The sequence below is a fragment of the Sorex araneus genome, chromosome X (assembly GCF_027595985.1).
Source record: "Sorex araneus isolate mSorAra2 chromosome X, mSorAra2.pri, whole genome shotgun sequence".
Classification (NCBI taxonomy): domain Eukaryota; kingdom Metazoa; phylum Chordata; class Mammalia; order Eulipotyphla; family Soricidae; genus Sorex; species Sorex araneus.
The window spans coordinates 286,227,624-286,246,519 of record NC_073313.1 but is presented as its reverse complement, the minus strand read 5'-3'; the positions used below and the strand labels follow the sequence as shown (position 1 = coordinate 286,246,519).

The window sequence follows — 18,896 nt, the reverse complement described above, 5'->3', positions numbered from 1 at the left end:
AGCTGATAGATTTCATTTTACTTTGATTACCTTCAATATTTCAACAAAAAACTCACTATTATTGTTTGGAATCCCCCCCGCCCCAAAGTCAGACCTGCTAAAAGGAACCATTTGATAATGTTTTACATTGCTGACAATTAAGAGATATTTGGTTTTGGATATCTGTATAAAGTCCAGGGAAATTTCTGCCAGAAATTGCTTCAGTGAAAGCTTTTACTTCCCTTTTGTGGTGCTCATAAGATGGAAAAGCCGAGAGAGAGAAACCCTTCCCCCTGGCGCCGCATGGGGCAGTGGCTCAGTTCACAGTCTAGAGACATTTCTTCGAGCTGCTGGTATCCAAAGTAGTTTAGTTGGCCTCTGGGATCATGCTCATGCAGCAGTGGTAAAAAGCGCCCAGCTGTTCTTGATCTGGTGGGGCTCTGTGCTAAGGGTCACTCTAGGTATTACCCAGGGTATCAATCAAAGCTGGACCCCCCTGCCTGCAAAACAGTGGGTACAGTGGGTAGGATACTTGCCTTGTACATGGCCAGCCTGTGTTCAATCCTGGAACACCATATGCAGAGCCAGGTGTGCCTCCCCCACCCCCCGACACACACACACACACACACACACACACACACACACACACACACACACACACACACTCAAAATGCATTCAGCCCATTGAGCTATCTCTCTGGCCCTTTTCTTCTTCCATTTTGAATAATTTAAACATTCCTCAGCAGGTTTTTAAATGTAGAGCTATGGATATTATTTTGCTTCCACTAGGCCTTTAAATGTGACAAATATTATTACATCAGAGATATTTAAATTCATCTTTCTCTTTGTTTTTGAAATTATAATTTAGCCTGATTTCAATTTCATAGAAATTACAGGTATTTTATTTATTTATTTATTTATTTTGGTTATTTCTTTAGGCCACACGTGGTGTTGCTCAGGGCTGACTTGTGGCTCTGTACTCAGGGGTCAGACCTGGAGGTGCTCAGGGGCCATGTGTTCCCGGGAATGAAGTGGGACTGGCCACATGCAGGGCAAGCTCTTTGTGCTCCCTTTGTTATCTCTGTAGCCCCTTTAATCACATTTTTCTCATATTGTTTGATATGTTCATATAAGCTTTTGTAGTCATTTTTATTTTTCTGTATTTCTGTTTTGAGTCATTTGAAAGTACATAGTCTTCTTAAGGTCGTGACAACTCTTTAAAAAATCAGTTTCATGATAACTCATTTCTTCATTTATTAACTCAATAAGCAGAATGTACCACCAGCAAGATGTGTTTGTGTTTGCTTATTTTTTTAGAACATTGATCATTTGATATTCTGAAGCTACAACCTATTTCTTCGTCTAGTAATCACACTGGATTAGATACCTATGTATTTATAGATTTGTTATGAGAATGTCAAAGTATAAAGTACCTTTTTGTTTTGTTTTGTTTGGGAGCCATACCTGGCAATCCTGAGGGATCACTCCTGGTGGGGTGGTGCTTAGGGGATCATATGGGGATCTTTGGATTCAACCTGAGTCAGCCACATGCGAGGCACCCTACCTTCTCTTGTTAAAGTTCTGCTATACTTTTTTTTCCAGCTCCTATACTAATTTGTTCTTACTTGTGAGTGTGACATTCTCTTTTCTTTATAAATACTTACTTCATTCCATTTGTTTTATATTTTGTCCATAATGAATATAATAACATCTTGGTCAGTCCGATTTTCATTAGTTAGCATTCCTATTAATTTGCCACTGATTTTGAAAGGTAGGTAAAGGAGACAAGTCATGAATAAAAGAGAAAGAAAAGAAAACCTTCTGACTTTCATTGAAAATTGCCCTACCTTCTTTGCTACAAAGTGGTAATAACTAAAACAGCATGGTACTGGAATAAACGCAGAGTTGCAGACCAGTGGAACAGGGTGGAATATCCTTACACACACCCTCAAGTATATGATCATCTAATCTTTGATAAGGGTGCAAGAAATATGAAGTGGAACAAGGAAAGCCTCTTTAACAAATGGTGCTGGTAAAACTGGAGAGCTACATGCAAAAAAATGGGCCCAGACCTCTACCTAACACCATGCACAAAAGTCAGATCAAAGAAGAAATCCGAATGGCCAAAAGGCACATGAAAAAATGCTCTTCATCACTAATCATCAGAGAGATGCAGATCAAAACAAAACTGAGATATTATCTTACACCACAGAGACTAGCACACATCCAAAAGAACAAAAGCAACCAGTGTTGGCATGGATGTGGGGAGAAAGGGACTCTCCTTCACTGCTGGTGGGAATGCTGACTGGTTCAGCCCTTTTGGAAAACAGCATGAATGTTTCTCAAAAAATTAGAAACTGACCCAGCAATACCACTCCTGGGATTATATCCCAGAGAGGCAAAAGAAGTATAGTAGAAATGACATCTGCACTTGTATGTTCATTGCAGCAATGTTTACAATAGCTAAAATCTGGAAGAAATCCGAGTGCCCAAGAACAGATGACTGGTTAAAGAAACTTTGGTACATCTACATAATGGAATACTGTGCAGCTGTTAGGAAAGATGAAGTCATGAAATTTGTGTGCAAGTGAATAAACATGGAGAGTATCATGTTAAGTGAAATGAGTCAGAAAGAGGGACAGACATAGAAGGACTGCACTCATTTGTGGAATATAAAGTAGCAGAATGGGAGACTAACAAACACCCAAGGATAGTAGAGATAAGGACTAGGATGATTGCTCCATGGCTTGGAAGTCAGCCTCACATGCTGGGGGAAAAGGCAGCTCAGACAGAGAAGGACCACTAAGTAAAGGATACTTGGAGGGCCTGCTCAGGATGGGAGATGCGTGCTGAAAGTAGACTGAACATGATGGCTACTAAATACCTGCATTACAAACCACAAAACTATAAAGGAGAGAGAGAATAAAAGAGAATGTGCCCGCCACAGAGGTGGGGAGGGCGAGGTGGGGAGAGACTGGGAACATTCATGGTGGAGAATGAGCACTGGTGGAGGGATAGGTACTTGATCATTGTATGACTGAGATGTAAGCACAAAAGTTTGTAAGTCTGTAACTGTACCTCATAGTGAGTCATTAAAAAACAAAAAAATATTAAAAAGAAAAAATTGTCCTATGTAAGTCCTTAGGGAATGGTGTCTACCATTTTTGAGTCATAGAACCCTGTGGTTATTCTTAGGATAATTCTAAACTGTAAAAAAAAATGTAGATAGTATGTGAATAATACTCAAAGACAGTAGAAACTTGTGCCAGGAGGACTGGTCCATGGTAGGAAGCTTGCCACCTTGTGGGGGAGAATGCAGTTAAGACAGGGGAGGGACCTCTGTGGCAGTGGTAGTTGGAAATGATCACTCTGAACAAAAGCTGAGTGCTGAAAGGAGTGAAAGTGATATGCATGATAACCTTTCATTAACAATATTGCAAACCACAGTGTCTAAAAAGAAAGGAAGAAAGAGGAAAGAGAAGAAAAGTGTCTGCCATAGAGGCAGGTTTGGGGGGAATAGGGGAGAGGAAAACTGGGGACATTGGTGGCACTGGTGAAGGTATAGGTATTGGAACATTGTATGACTGAAACTCAATCATGAACCACTTTGTAACTGTGCATATTATGCTGAATTTGTAACAAAAAAAGTGTAGATTGTGTCCAGACAGCCAGACTTTTCCCTTGCAAGTTTTCCCTAGTATTAGCACTGCCTGTCCCCGGAGAGCCACCTGGAGTGGTCTGTAAGCACAGAAAGAGTATCACTGTCATTATCTCTGTCCTCTAGAGATACAGTGGAGATACACTGTCATTATCTCTATCCTCCAGAGAAACAGTGGACAACAAAGGCTAGGGTGGGAGTAATTGGGCTCATCGATTTGTTTGAGCGGGCACCAGTAACATCTCTCATTGAGAGACTGATTGTTACTGTTTTTGGCATATCCAATGCGCACGGGTAGCTTGCCAGGCTCTGCCTTGCTGGCGAGATACTCTCGGTAGCTTGCCGGGCTCTCTGAGAGGGGCGGAGGAATCGAACACAGGTCGGCCACGTGAAAGGAGAAAGCCCAACCGCTGTGATATCACTCCAGCCCAGAAAGAGTATACTAGAAAAATTTTTTTAGCATTATTTCTGGGACTTTGAAAACTCCCTAAACCCATTTAGAATATTTATATGAAAAACTTAACGTTCATTTGTTTTGTTTTGTTTTTCAGTAAAAGAAATACTGTCACAGTGCCTAAATTTAAAAGAAAGAGAAAGGCTGATTTTTTCCTAAATTGTTTGGTTCAGTGGTCAAACTGTTCAGTCAAGAAACACTACTCATGATGTTGGAACATTGTATTCATGAAACAGTACTGTAAATTTTGGTGCCTTAAATAAAAAGGAAGGAAGGGAGGGAGAGAAGGAAGAAAGGGTGAGAGGAAGGAAGAAAGGTAGGAAGGAGGGAAGGAAGGAAGGAAGGAAGGAAGGAAGGAAGGAAGGAAGGAAGGAAGGAAGGAAGGAAGGAAGGAAGGAAGGAAGGAAGGAAGGAAGGAAGGAAGGAAAAGGGAGGGAAGGGAAGGAAGGAGGGAAGGGAAGGAAGGAAGGAAGGAAGGAAGGAAGGAAGGAAGGAAGGAAGGAAGGAAGGAAGGAAGGAAGGAAGGAAGGAAGGAAGGAAGGCAGGCAGGCAATGGAAGGAAGGAAGGAAAGGAGGGAGGAAGGGAGGGAGAGAGAGGGAGGGGAACCATAGTGCAGTTGTCAGGGCACTTGCCCCTCATGCAGGTACCTGGCATCCCATATTATCCCACAGCCCACCTGGAACAATCCCTGACCACAGAGCCCAGAGTTAACAGAGCCAGGAGTAAGCCCTGAGTGCACTGGGTGTGGCCCTAAGACACTAACAGACAGAATCCTGTTCAGACCAGTTATGCCTTCCTGAGGTTAGAGAGGGTTAACAGTGACCTGGGCTACTATAGGCATTGAGAGAAGGTCTAGAATTCTTCATCTACAACAAAAAACTGACCACTTGTGACAGTGGTAGTTGGAAATGATCACGCTGAACAAAAACTGAGTGCTGAAAAGAGCTGAGAGCTGAAGAAAATGAAGCTTGTAGAGCAAGCAGAATGTTATCCAAACATAAAATATTTTTAGACAAATGAGTGGGCAACTCATAAATACAGTTTTAAAAGGCTTAACTAGAAATCTTGTGTGTTTTTTTTTGTTTTTGTTTTTGAGCTACACCTGGTAGTGTTCAGGACTTACTCTCAGCTCAGTGCTCAGAGATCACTCCTGGTGTGCTCAGGGACTTGAAGTGGGGTCACCTGTATGCAAGGCAAGTAAGTGCCTTAACCCCTGTAACTATCTCTCTGGCCCTGAAACATTTATATTAATTGTAAAAAATGAAAAGTTCTAGTCTAGAATAGTTTTCCATGAAAAAGTATCTTTCAAATATGATGGAGAAGTAGACTTTCAGGGATAAACAGTATTAACTGAGTTCACCATCACCAGACCTACCTGTCAAAATCCTGCAGGGGGTTTTCTTTCACAGCACAGAAAAAGGCAGAAGATCATAAATTCTTGAGCATGGTGCTAAGTAGTAAAACAGAATCTGAAACATGAGCAATAAAGTGAATCACAAAACATCCAGAGAAAAGAGCAGTTCAGAATGTGCTTAGTCAAAAGACAGTGAATCAATAGTGTCATTAACTTAGATGTGGTAAGACTGATAGAGTGCTCAAGGTACCCACAAAACAAATCTGGATCAGAGCCATTTGGAAGAAAGATTGAAGAAATTGGGAAGTTCACCAGGAAAAAGCATCTTAATGAAAAGGGAGATGGAAACAGTGAAGAAACACCAAAAATATAAAACAGTGGACAACAAAGGCTAGGGTGGGAGTAATTAGGCAAGCCCAGATCTCTGTAATCACACTGAGTTGAATGTCAGAAACTAGGCGGTGGTTTTATGGATAAAAAAAAAAAAAAACAGGATGTTCAGGACTAGGGGACAGCTCAGCAGATTGGAGTTCATGCTTTGCATCTGGAAGCCCTGGGTTTGATCCCCAGAAGCACATGGTCTTGTGAGCACAGCTGAGAGTGCCCCTGAGCACCAATTGGATGAGGACCTCCAAAAAAAAGAACCAAAATAGAGCCACACAAAAAAGTCAGGATCCATGTTATCCATACAAGAAAATCATTAAATACAAAGATAAAGATAGACCCATTGTTAAAAGTTTGGAATATGAGTTCTCAACGCCAGTAGCAGAGAAAAAAGAAACTGCTATACTCAAATGTGACTTTAAAAGTTAAAAAGTGACTTTTATGAATTTGTTCATAGTTGAGTTTTAGATATACACTATTGCATCACTGATCCCACAGTGTTCCCAGGTTCCCTTCCTTATGCCCCCCACCCCCACACACATACCCCACTCAGCCTACCCTCTGCCAGGCACCTTTCTCAGTTCAGTTGTTAAAGTCTGGGTCTTGTGATTTTAGTATTGTTGACCGTGGGTTAGATATGTGGCTCTGTCATTCCTTAGCATCACCTTTGTACCTGACTCCCCCATCCTGGCCCCCATTGCTTCTCATCTGTCTCTTCTTCCCTTCCTCCACTCTTCCTTCTTCTCCCTGTACTCTGGCACCAAGGTTGATCTGGGCATCCCCCACTTTAAAACACTGCACTTCCTGTCTGGTTATCCTAAATACCACATTTAAAAAAAGTAAGTCATCTTGTGTTTGTCCTTCTTCTGGCTTGCTTCATTTTCTTTTCTTTTCTTTTTCTTTTTTTCTTTTTTGGCTTTTTGGGTCATACCTGTTGATGCACAGGGTTACTCCTGGCTCTGCACTCAGGAATTACTCCTGGCGGTGCTCAGGGGACCATATGGGATGCTGGGAATCGAACCCGGGTTGGCCGTGTGCAAGGCAAACACCCTACCTGCTGTCCTATTGCTCCAGCCCCCTTACTTCATTTTCTTAAATGAAAGTCTGGAGAGATTTACAGAGGTTAAAGTATTTGTCTTCATGCATTTTACCATGGTTTAGTCCCTGGGACTGCAAAGGATGGTTCCCTCGGCACCACTGGGCGTGATCCCCACACCCACATAGGAAAGAGGGCCCCAATCTGGGTATCTGGGTATTGTGGGGGCCAGAGTGATAGTGCAGCAGGGAGGGTGTTTGTCTTGCATGAAGCCAACCCGGGTTCAATTCCCGGCATCAAATATCCCCTGAGCACCGCCAGCAGTAATTCCTTTGTGCAGAGCCATAAGTAACCCCATGTGGGATGCTGCTGATCAAACCCAGGTCAGCTGCGTGCAAGGCAAATGCTCTCCCCGCTGTACTATCGCTCTGGCCCAAAAAGAAAATATCTTAACATAATAAAGGTCATTCATGTATAACAAATCCACAGCTGACATCCTATTCTATAATGAAACATTGAAAGCTTTTATCCCAAGATTTGAAACTAAACTAGGATGTTTACTCTCATCAGTATTCTTCAGCTTCATGTTGAAAGCCCTAGTCAGTGCAACCAGGGACAAAAATATATAAAAGAATCTAAATAGTAAAAGAAATAGTGCAACTATTGCTATTTGCAGATTACATATATATATGCAGAGAAAAACCTTTATTTTTTGGTCTCCCCCTTTCCCCCACCCCCCCAAAAAAACCAACCTAGTAGCACTGATGAGCCAGGAATAACCCCTGAGCACTGCCAGGTGTAACCCAAAAACAAGCAGAAAAAAAAACAAACATGCCCTGCTTGGCAACATGGATGGAACTTGAGGTGGTTAAGCTAAGCAAAATAAGGTGAAAGGTAGTCATGGTTTTCAATCATTTGTTGAATCTAAATAAGCTATTGAACTAATTGATGATGCAGAATAAAAATTAACCCAAAAAATCTGGTGATTGCTCTAGGGAAAGGAAAGGAAGGGTGAAGGAATTGGGTAAAGGGAGCTCTTTCAGAGTGATGGCACCATAAGTCTACTGGTGTTAGACATATAGATACGACATGCACTTCTGAAATTTTATAATACATTAAGCCAATGACAAATCAATGACATTTATTTTAGAAATTAAGGTCTACAACAGCAATAATAAATACTCACGATTCAGAAAGTAAAATAAGATGCAAAAAAGTAATCAATGGTTTTATTTTAAATTTTTATATTTATACTTATTTTATCAGTAGGCAAAGTAGAGACAAGAAAATGTGAAATTTGTAATCAGAAAAATTGCTTTGTGTATTCTTATGCATTATAGAATGTAGCATTTAAGGACACAAAGAATTTGTGTGAACAGTAGTTCTAATTGGAGTTTCCAAGTGAGAGATGAGACAGTGAGAAGAGGAAATAATCCAGGGAGATTTGAGTTGCATAAATGGGTCTGCGTGTTGAGCGCAAGCAGGATGGCAGAGGAAGGAGCCTCCACTCTGCCTGCCCAGCAGAATGGCACTGATCACAGTGGAAGATAGCAGATGGTCATCTTCGAAGTACAAAGGTCCATGAGCTCCTGCCCCTGGCCGTTCGCTTTGCCAATTATAGCTCCTGTTTTGTGGAGGTTCAGTCTAATAAAGGCATATTAATGAAATAACCAAACATGGTTAAATGATTGCTTATTTAACTGGTGATCTAAAGGACACTTTGGCAATATGTCTTATTTCCACCAATTAAGGAGTTAGGGGGGCTGGAGTGATAGCACAGCAGGTAGGGTATTTGCCTTGCATTCGGCTGACCTAGGTTCGATTCCTCTGCCCCTCTTTGATTCCTCTGCCCCTCTCGGAGAGCCCGGCAAGCTACCGAGAGTATCTCGCCAGCAAGGCAGAGCCTGGCAAGCTACCCATGGTGTATTCGATATGCCAAAAACAGTAACAACAAGTCTCACAATGGAGACTTGTTGTTTCCATTGGGAACGTTACTGGTTCCTGCTCGAGCAAATCGATGAGCAACAGGATGACAGTGACAGTGACAGTGAAGAAGTTAGGGGAAGTCTAATAAAACACATTTGATCTCAGATCCGTAGTATATGTAATTTACTAGTGAAGATGGATGTATTAGCTTTTGTTTTGTTGCTATAACATATTTAGACAGAAACAATGCCAGTACAATATATTATCAGAAATCCAAACATCAGAGTATAAATGGGAGTGTGTTCATTCCAGAAGCTTTTGGAGTTTATTTTCTTGTCTTATCTAGCTGCATGCTTCCTCATTCTTTCCTTTGTCTACCTGCCTCACCTTTTCAAAGGATGGCATCTTCAAATCTTCATTTGATCCAGAACCTCTAGCTCACTTTGTCACAGTTTTTCCCACCGTGGCTTCCCTCCCTTTTCTTCTAAGGACCCTGAGTGGAGCGCTGAGTGCATTAGGCTCCCTGTGTAATCCAGTATAAATTTCACATCTTCAGAAGTGCTTTTCTCATGTAACATACAACAGTTCCAGGAACTAGAATGTGATGTGGATAGCTATTGTAGTAGATCACATGGGAAAAGAACTTTCCAAAAAATAGAAGAGCCTGCACACATCTTCTGATGGAAGGAAGCATAGCATGCTCTTAGAAGTGAAAGAGACGCTGAAGTGAATGGAATGTGTGCAGAACAAGTTGTATGCTTCCAGACCATGCCTTCTGACTGCTTATAAGATTGGAGTTTTATTATAAAAGAAGAGAGATGCCACAGAAGAGTTTTAAGCAGACTTACTAGTGACTTTCTAAGATTCACATTTTGCAAAGGAAACTTTTATTGCAGTGGAAAGAATGAGGTTGAGGCTATTGTAATGATCCACTTGAGGATGAGCTTACTCAGTCCCAGTGGGAAAAAGATGGAATTAAGTGTAATTTGAAATGTATTTTGAATGCATATGGAAGGACGTGTGATGTACTATTTCATGGACAAGAAGGGAATGGTCAAGAGAAGTCCTAGATTTCTGCATTCTGTCATTGAATGGATAGTAGGTTCTGTGTGCTCAGTGGAGCAGAAGAGGAAATATTTTGTGCCTTTTTTTTTTTTTAAGAAGGAGAAGACTGTATGTGTGAATAGGGTAAGGTAGGTGACTTTGAGTTACTGTGGTGGAGGGTAGGCAGTTAGCTGGGTATACAGGAGCTCCAAGGAAAGATCTGAGTGATATACTTGATATACTTCTTCAATTAATTTATTTTATTTTATTTATTTTCTGAGTGATATTTTATGAATCATTTGTAACTAATTGGTTGTGGAAAATAAAGGAACTGATGAAATTTTCAAGGTCTGTGTTTGGACCTTGAAAATTCTTGATAGTTTTTAAGAAAGAAAATAATGAAGCCATGAAGAGAAAAAGAGAGGTTGTTATGAGGCAATAAAAAGGGAGCAGGGAGCATAGAATGTCAGCGAAGAAGTAAGGAATAAATGACAAATCAAACCTTAAGGAAGAATGATGGGCTAAAAATACTTGCCCAGAAATGAGTTTTAGAACATAATTGAGTTTTAAACGAAGGTATACCAAATTTAACACCAAGAATGTCAAATTACAATTGTTTTAAACTTTTCTTGACTGTAAAGGAAGTAATAAAAGTGGAAAATTGAAATAATAATTGATTGCTCTGTCAAGTTATAAACACCTTGAGGCAGCAACCATTCCTGTCTTGTGGCCTTGTATTTTAGATTGTCCAGCACATAATGGATTTATTAAGGGTGTCTAATTAATACTAGAATAGGAAAATTGGATTCTCAGTAGAATGAAGTACTTGACTCAACTTTTTGACTCCATTTTTTTCATCAACCTTGGCTTTTTCTAAAAGGTGATATGACTGCTCACATTGCTGACATACTTACCCTGAACTCAAACCCTCAGGTGTGTTTTAAATTGTTACCCATAAAGAAACATGTTGTCAAATAAGGTAGGTTGGGTTATGCTGTGGAAAAAAAAATCTCAGGGGGTTAAGTACCAAGAGTTTTTTGTTTGTTTGTTTCTGTTGTGTTTTTTTTTAATTTTTATTTTAAATGAATCACCATGAGGTACAGTTACAGACTTAAAAACTTTCATGCTTACGTTTCAGTCATACAATGAGGAGTACCCATCCCTCCAGCAGTGCCTGTTCACCACCAATGTTCCCAGTATCCCTTCCATCTCTTCCCCCACCCCCTCCCACCCATACGGCAGGCACATTCCCTTATACTCTCTCTCTCTCTCCTTTAGGGTGTTGTGGTTTGCAATGCAAGTATTGAATGGCCATCATGTTTGGTCTATAGTCTACTTTCATCATGCATCTCCCAACCCGAGTGGGCCCACTAAACACCCTTTATTTGGTGGTCCCTTCTCTATCTGGGGTTGCTTATCCCCCAGCATGTAAGGCTGGCTTTCAAGCCATGGTGCAAACATCCTGGTCCTTATCTCTCTCTACTATTCTTGGGTGTTTGACTTCCATTCTGTTACTTTATATTTCACAAATGAGTGCAGTCTTTTTATGTCTGTCCCTCTCTTTCTGGCTCATTTCACTTAACATGATACTCTCCATGTTGCTCCACTCTCCATGTAAATTTCATGACTTCATCTTTTCTAACAGCTGCATAGTATTCTATTGTGTAGATGTACCAAGTTTGTTTAACAGTCATCTGTTCTCGGGCACTCACTCAGGTTTTTTCCAGATCCTGGCTATTTTAAACAGTGCTGCAATGAACATACAAGTGCAGATGTCATTTCTGCTATGCTTTTTTGCATCTCCTGGATATATTCCCAGAAGTGGTATTGCTGGGTCAAATGGGAGCTTGATTTCTAATTTTTTTTTTTTTGCTTTTTTTGGATCATACCCAGCGATGCTCAGGGGTTACTCCTGGCTTTGCACTCAGGAATTACTCCTGGCAGTGCTTGGGGGACCATATGGGATGCCGGGGATCGAACCCGGGTCAGCCGCATGCAAGGCAAACGCCCTACCCGCTGTGCTATTGCTCCGGCCCATTGATTTCTAATTTTTTTAGAAATGTCCATATGGCTTTCCAAAAGGGCTGAACCAGTCAGCATTCCCACCAGCAGTGAAGGAGAGTCCCTATCTTCCCATATCCACACCAACACCAGTTGTTTTTGTTCTTTTGGATGTGGGCCAGTCTTTGAGGTATAAGGTGATGTCTCATTGTTGTTTTGATCTGCATCTCCTTGATGATTAATGATGAAGAGCATTTTTTCATATGCCTTTTGGCCATTTGGATTTCTTCTTTGAGAAAGTTTCTGTTCATTTTATTGCCCCATTTTCTGATGGGGTTGGATGTTTTCTTCTTGTAGACTTTGACCAGTGCCTTATATTGATATCAACCCCTTATCAGATGGGGTTTATTAATGAATTCATTAAGGGTGTCTGATTAATGCTAGAATAGGAAAATTGGATTCTCAGTAGAATGAAGTACTTGGCTCAACTTTTTGACTCCATTTTTTTTTTGTCAACCTTGGCTCTTTCTTAAAAAAAGGTGATATGACTGCTCACATTGCTGACATATTTACCCTGAACTCAAACCCTCAGGTGTGTTTTAAATTGTGACCCATAAAGGAGCACGTTGTCAAATAAGGCGGGTGAGGTTATGCTGTGGGAAAAAAATCTCAGGGTTTTTTCCATATCCATAAGCAGGGGATATGTTTACATTTCCTCATGTCTTCTTTTATTTCGTGAAGTTATGTTTTGTAGTTTTCTTTGTGAAGGTCCTTTACCTCCTTAGTTAAGCTGATTCTGAGGTACTTGATTTTCTGAGGCATGATTGTGAACGGGATTGCTTTTTTCATGTCACTTTCTTCTCTCTCATTATTTGCATATAGGAAGGCCATGGACTTTTGGGTATTGATTTTATAGCCTGTGACTTTACTATACAAGTTTGTTGTTTCTAGGAGATTCTTGGTAGAGGCTTTAGGATTTTCTAAGTATGTATTATATCATCTGCAAATAGTGAGAGCTTGATTTCTTCCTTTCCTATCTGGATGCCCCTTAAGATCTTTTTCTTGCCTAACTGCTATTGCAAGTACTTCTAGTACTATATTGAACATAGTGGTGAGAGTGGGCAACATTGTCTTGTCCCTGATCTTAGAGGGAACGCTCTTAGTTTTTCCCCATTGAGGATAATGTTTGCCATAGGCTTGTGGTAGCTGGCTTTGACTGTATTGAGGAAAGTTTCTTCAAAACTTATTTTGGTGAGAGTTTTCATCATAAACAGGTGCTGGATCTTGTCTAATGCTTTCTCTGTATCTATTAATATTATCATATAGTTTTATCTTTTCTTTTGTTGATATGATGGATTATGTTGATTGATTTCTGAATGTTAAATCATGCTTGCATCCCCGGGATGAATCCCACTTGGTCATGGTGTATGACCTTTTTGATGAGTTGTTGGATTCTATATGCTAATATTTTCTTGAGGATCTTCACATCTGCATTCATCAGGGATATCAGCCTGTAGTTTTCTTCTTTTGTGGTATCTTTGTTTGGTTTTGGTATTAGGGAGATATGTGCCTCATCAAAAGTGTTTGGGAAAGTTTCTGTTTCTTCGGTTTCCTGGAAAAGCTTGAGAAGAACTGGGAATAGGTCCTCTTTAAATGTTTGGAAGAACTCACTAGTGAATCCATCTGGACTTGGGCTTTTGTTTTGGGGAAGACTTTTGATTACAGTTTCAATTTCTTTGATAGTCATAGGTCTATTCACATATTCCAGATCATCTTGGTTCAGTGTTGGGAGATTATAGGAATCCAGGAATTTATCCATTTCTTCTAAGTTCTCTTTTTTCGTGGCATACAGACTTTCAAAGTAGTCTCTGATGATCTTTTGAATTTCTTTGGATTCTGTTGTGATGTCCCCCTTTTCATTTCAGATTCAGCTTATTAGGGTTCTCTCTCTCTCTTTCTTTGTGAGTCTTGCTAGTGGTTTATCAATCTTTATTTTCTCAAAGAGCTAGCTATGGTTTTGGGTACTAGTATGGCTACCCCCACTTTTTTGAGGGAGTTGTTTGCTTGCAGGATTGTTTTCCATGCTTTGACTTTGAGTCTTGTGTTTGCTTTGACTATTCAGATGTTTTTCTTGTAGTTAGCAGTGTTGGGTTCAGTTTCTGAATCCATTTTGCCACTCTGTTTCTCTTAATTGGTGCATTTCAACCATTGAAATTGAGAGAGATTGTCATGGGGTCTTGTGCCATCTTTCTGTAGGGGTTTGTCATACTTTTGTAGGTTTTTTTTTTTTTTGTCTTACAGTAGCCTTTTTAGTTCTTCTTTTAAGTTTGGTTTTGAGTCTGTGAAGTTCCCGAACTGTTGTTTATTTATGAAATAGTGTATTGTTCCTTCAAGTTTGAGTGAGAGTTTAGCCGGATAGAGTATTCTTGGTGAGGCGTTCATTTTATTGAGTTTTTTCACTATATCATACTATTGTCTTTGGGCTTGGAGGGTTTCCTCTGACAAGTCTGCTGTAAATCTAAGGGGTGCTCTTTTGTATGTGATTTCCATCTTTGACCTTGCTGCTTGCAGTATTGTGTCTCTATCTCTGGCATCCATCATTCTGACTATGATATGTCTTGGAGTCTTTTTATTAGGGTCTCTTCTAGCTGTCACCCTTCGGGCTCCTTGGATCTGGATGCCTGCATTCTCCAGCTCTGGGAACTTTTCAGCAATGATTTTTTTTTTTTTTTTTTGCTTTTTGGGTTACACCTGGCAATGCACAGGGATTACTCCTGGCTCTGCGCTCAGGAATTACTTCTGGCAGTGCTCAGGGGACCAAATGGGATGCTGGGAATCGAACCTGGGTCGGCTGCATGCAAGGCAAATGCCCTACCTGCTGTGCTATTGCTCCAGCCCCAGCAATGATTTCTTTAAATGTGGCTTTTTCATTGGGGTTGCCACCCTGTCCTTTTGGTACTCCTATTATTCTAATATTGTTCCTCTTAGAATCATCTCCTAGGTCTCTGATTCACCCTAGAGCTATTTTGAGGTCTTTTCCCATTGTTCATTGTTGCCTATAAGCTTCCTGCAACTCATCTTCAAGCTCTGTTTCTGTCTTCAGCTGTAGCCATTCTATTGTTGAGAGCACCCACTGAGTTTTTTATTTCATCTACTGAATCCTTTATTTGTGACACTGTTTGTAGCTTTTTAATTTCTGCTCTCATTTCTTCCTCTATTTGTTTGAGGTTTGCTCCACTGTTTCTCTCATGTCCTCTTTTAATTTACTGAATATCTATTCCACCGTTTCTTTGAGTTCGTTGAACATCCTCACATTTCATCTCTGAATTCTTTGTCTAAGAGATTATGTTGTGGGAATTTCCTGATGAGGCTTCAGGGCTCTTTTTCTTCATCCAGCCCTTGAGGTGGAGATATACGCTGTTTCTTCATGTTGCTGTGGTAGTATGGAGATGGGTCCCTTCAGTTCACTGTCAGTGACCACCTCTAGCAAGGGAAGATTCTAAATGGGCTCGGTCGATGGTGGTCTCTTTTATCTCCTTTAAGAATACTACCTCTTCGTTGGTCCTCTGTGTCGTACGTGGGGTTGCTAGTGTAGCTCCAGGAGATGTGTTCTTTTTCATTGGGATTGTTCAGTTTTCTATGTTCACTGTTATTTTGGTGTTTGGGGGGGTATTTTGATTGGAATAATCTTGGCTATTGGCCTAATGTGATTGGGATAGCCAGGATGTCCTTCAGAATAAGATAATGGAGGCTGAGCTGTGAGCCCAAACTGCTGGGAGAGGGAAAAATAACTCAGCTGATGCTTCAGGGGCCACACCCACTAGCCCCCTCACCTGTTCAGGGAGTGGTGGATCCTTTCAGTGCCTGTGCAGGATGTAACCCTCACTTCTGGAACTCCTGGGGCTGTCGGGTTTCCCCCAGCCAGGCACTACACAAGTGGCCTTGGCCGGGCAAGGGACCTTCAGGAGTCTGTTTTTGTTTTTTTTGGTTTTTTGTTCAAAATACAGTTTCGATTGGGGATGGCCAAGGCTTTATTCCTCATTGATCAGTCAGCTTCTGAAATAAATTCAAGAGCATTTTCCATTCTGAATGCTCCCGGCTGTGGGGCTGAGGAGAGACTGTTGTGAAGGAGTTTGCAGCTCCTGGGCTGGTTCTGCTTAAACTTCACAGGCTGGTGACTCATCCTCATCCTGAACTATCTCACTGTCCTCTCCCAACCCCAATGGGACCAGGAAGCTCATCCTTATCATGTTCCCAGAAGGCAAGATAAACTGACCTTTTTGTGGGGATTTGGTGAGTTAATGCAAACATGTTGACTCTGGAAATTTAGCAGAAATTAGCACTTTGATTTCAAGAGGTCTTAGAGTTTATGAGTGCCTTAGTTTAAACAAAGAATTTCAAGTTCAGCTCCAAAACACGTCTTTGGGAAGAGTTACTTCTCTAATGACCTCCAATCTTGAAACAAAACAACCCTGGTTTATTGTAAGAGAGGTGTGCACTTTTGCTTTCTACCATTTTTGTTTGCACACTCTAGGTCAGTAGGTATTTGGGAGGTTGTCTTGTTTTGTCTTCAGTCACACCCAGTGGCGCTCAGACCTATTCCTTGCTCTGTATTCAAGGATCACTCCTGACAGGCTCAGGATATTAAATTGGGTACTGGGGGGTTGAACTTGGACTGGCAAGGCCAGAACTGTGCCTCCTGTACGTTTCTCCAACCCTTGTATTTAGTTTTTTTTTTTTTCTTTTTGGGTCACACCCAGCGATGCACAGGGGTTACTCTTGGCTCTGCACTCAGGAATCACCCCTGGCGGTGCTTGGGGGAACTATATAGAAATGCTGGGAATTGAACCGGGGTAGGCCACATGCAAGGCAAACGCCCTACCCGCTGTGCTATCACTCCAGCCCCTAAAGATTTTAATTTTAAATTGTAAAGTACACTAAAGCAGTGATTTTCAGCTTGTGGTCCACAGATTAATGTTGCTCCAAAGGTGTAAAAAGGTTAAAAATTATTGCTTGGGGCTAGAGAAATAGTTAGATCCCCAAGCACTGCATATCGTTCTCCGAACCCCACCAGAAGTGATTCCTGAGCACAGACAGTAGTAAGCCTGAACGCCACCAAGTGTGGTCGCCCCCCCCCCGCCCAAAAAAAAGCAAACAAAAAAACATTGCTTTACTGCTGTCTGTCATTAACTGCCAGTTCACAAATTGTTTCCCAGTACCTACCTAAGTGTTGAAAACTGCTGGATTTCAGTGGAAATATGGAAACTTGCTTCAAGTGTAATTCATCCTATTACCTCTAAGCATCTCAAATCAATATGCTAAAAACAAAAAATCTTGGTTGAGAGTTCTTAGCCCCTCACATGCTTAATTTTCAGTAGAAGGTCCTCCATTCACTTACTCATATTATCCTTAAATATTTCTGATGAGGGCTGGAGTGATAGTACAGCAGGTTTGCCTTGCACATGCTTACCCAACTTTGCTCCCTGACATCATTTTGCTCCCAAACACCACCAGGAGTAATTCCTGAGTACAGAGCCAGGAGTTACACCTGATTATTGCCAGATGTGGCCCCAAAGAAAAACAAAAAACCCAAATATTTCCGATGATTTAAGATAATATAATACATTTTATATGCTGCTCTGATGATCTGCATTGTTCTTGTAAAAAAAAAAACCTTCATAATTTTATTCTTTGTTTCAGTTTCAATCGTAATGGGAATCCCCACAGTGAAAAGAGAAGTTAAATCGTACCTCACAGAGACTCTCCGGTCCCTGATTGATAATCTCTATCCTGAAGAGAAGCTGGACTGTGTAATAATTGTCTTCATAGGGGAGGTAATTTTTTTTTTTTGCTAACCTCGTAGTCTATAAAAATTGAAACCATAATTTAATATTTTGAAAATATCTCATAGATATCAGATAGCAGCAAGGGTTAGATAATATGTCTTGCCTGAGAGATGTCAGTCCTGGTCTGTCCTATTTGTCTCTCCTACAGCCACTGCCCAGGACTGGTAATCAGTCATCAGAAGGACAACGTCATATTCATCGATCTATAGAAATAGGAAAATCCGCATTTCTATTTCTACGAGCTTACTTTGGGGGACTTATACTAATGTTCTTTGGAAGTTTTGAAATCTGAGAAAGATTTGTCTTGGGATGCTGTTTTGTCATCTCTTTATTTCCACCTCTTAGGTTCAAGATGCAGCCATGTTGTAACATAATCTTTAATATAAGCAGTTTCCTATGCTAAAGAATAAATAATCAAAACATCAGTTTATAACTATTTTTTTAAAACCCTCTGTATAGTTTTAACATATTTTTAGTTCCTGATTGATATGTATGTAGATTTCCCAAATTTTTGCTATTTCTTTCATGCCACATTATGAATCACCATTATGTGCTGTGCGCTCGGACAGTTAATTAACATGAACCAATTCCCTCCTGTGGAACTGCCTGTGTACACCAGCATTCACATGAATGTGGTATGCCCTGCAGTGTTGTTTTCCCACTCCTAACTGTCTAGATAGAATTTTGAACTTTCCTTTTCCCTTTCTCTGCTACATAATTAGTCTACGTAGTTGAGGTTTTTAAAACCAGTTTGCTGAGTTATAAAAAATCAAATGCTGCTTTTAATTTGAGTTTCTTCATTAAGTTGGGATTAAATGTTGGTTTCTATGTACTTTGACCATCTGTGTGTAGTATTTATAATTATTTTATAACCTTTGCTCATTTTAGTTTATAAGACTTCCTTCTTCCTTCCTTCCCCCTGCCTGCCTGCCTGCCTGCCCCTGACTTAGAAAGTAGTTCATAGTGCAGTTCCAGTCAGTGTTCCGACAAATGCCAGCAGCAAAGTCAGCTTCCCCCACACAGTGTCCTCAGGGTCCCTCCCAGCCCACAGCCTGCCTCCTGGGCAGGCATATATTTGTAAATTTTGTTGTTGTATGGTCCTCCTGCTTGCAGTGTTCATGGCTCTATGGTCTGGACATGCACACCGCACCTCTGCAACTCCAGTGGGCTAGGCCCCCACCCTGTCTCCTCACACCCTTTCCTTTCTCCCTAC

General features: G+C 40.8%; 1 protein-coding gene and 1 pseudogene across 1 annotated transcript in view; both read left to right on the top strand.

Moving 5' to 3' along the window:
- The window catches only part of LOC129399564 (uncharacterized), a 742,397-nt pseudogene that overhangs the window by 79,263 nt on the left and 644,238 nt on the right, over window positions 1-18,896 (top strand).
- MGAT4A (alpha-1,3-mannosyl-glycoprotein 4-beta-N-acetylglucosaminyltransferase A) overlaps window positions 1-18,896 on the top strand; it is a 118,861-nt gene that overhangs the window by 60,313 nt on the left and 39,652 nt on the right. Inside the window, exon 5 of the mRNA XM_055119712.1 lies at window positions 17,538-17,671. Within this exon, the coding sequence (XP_054975687.1) occupies window positions 17,538-17,671 (134 nt within the window). The remainder of the gene's footprint in view (window positions 1-17,537; window positions 17,672-18,896) is intronic.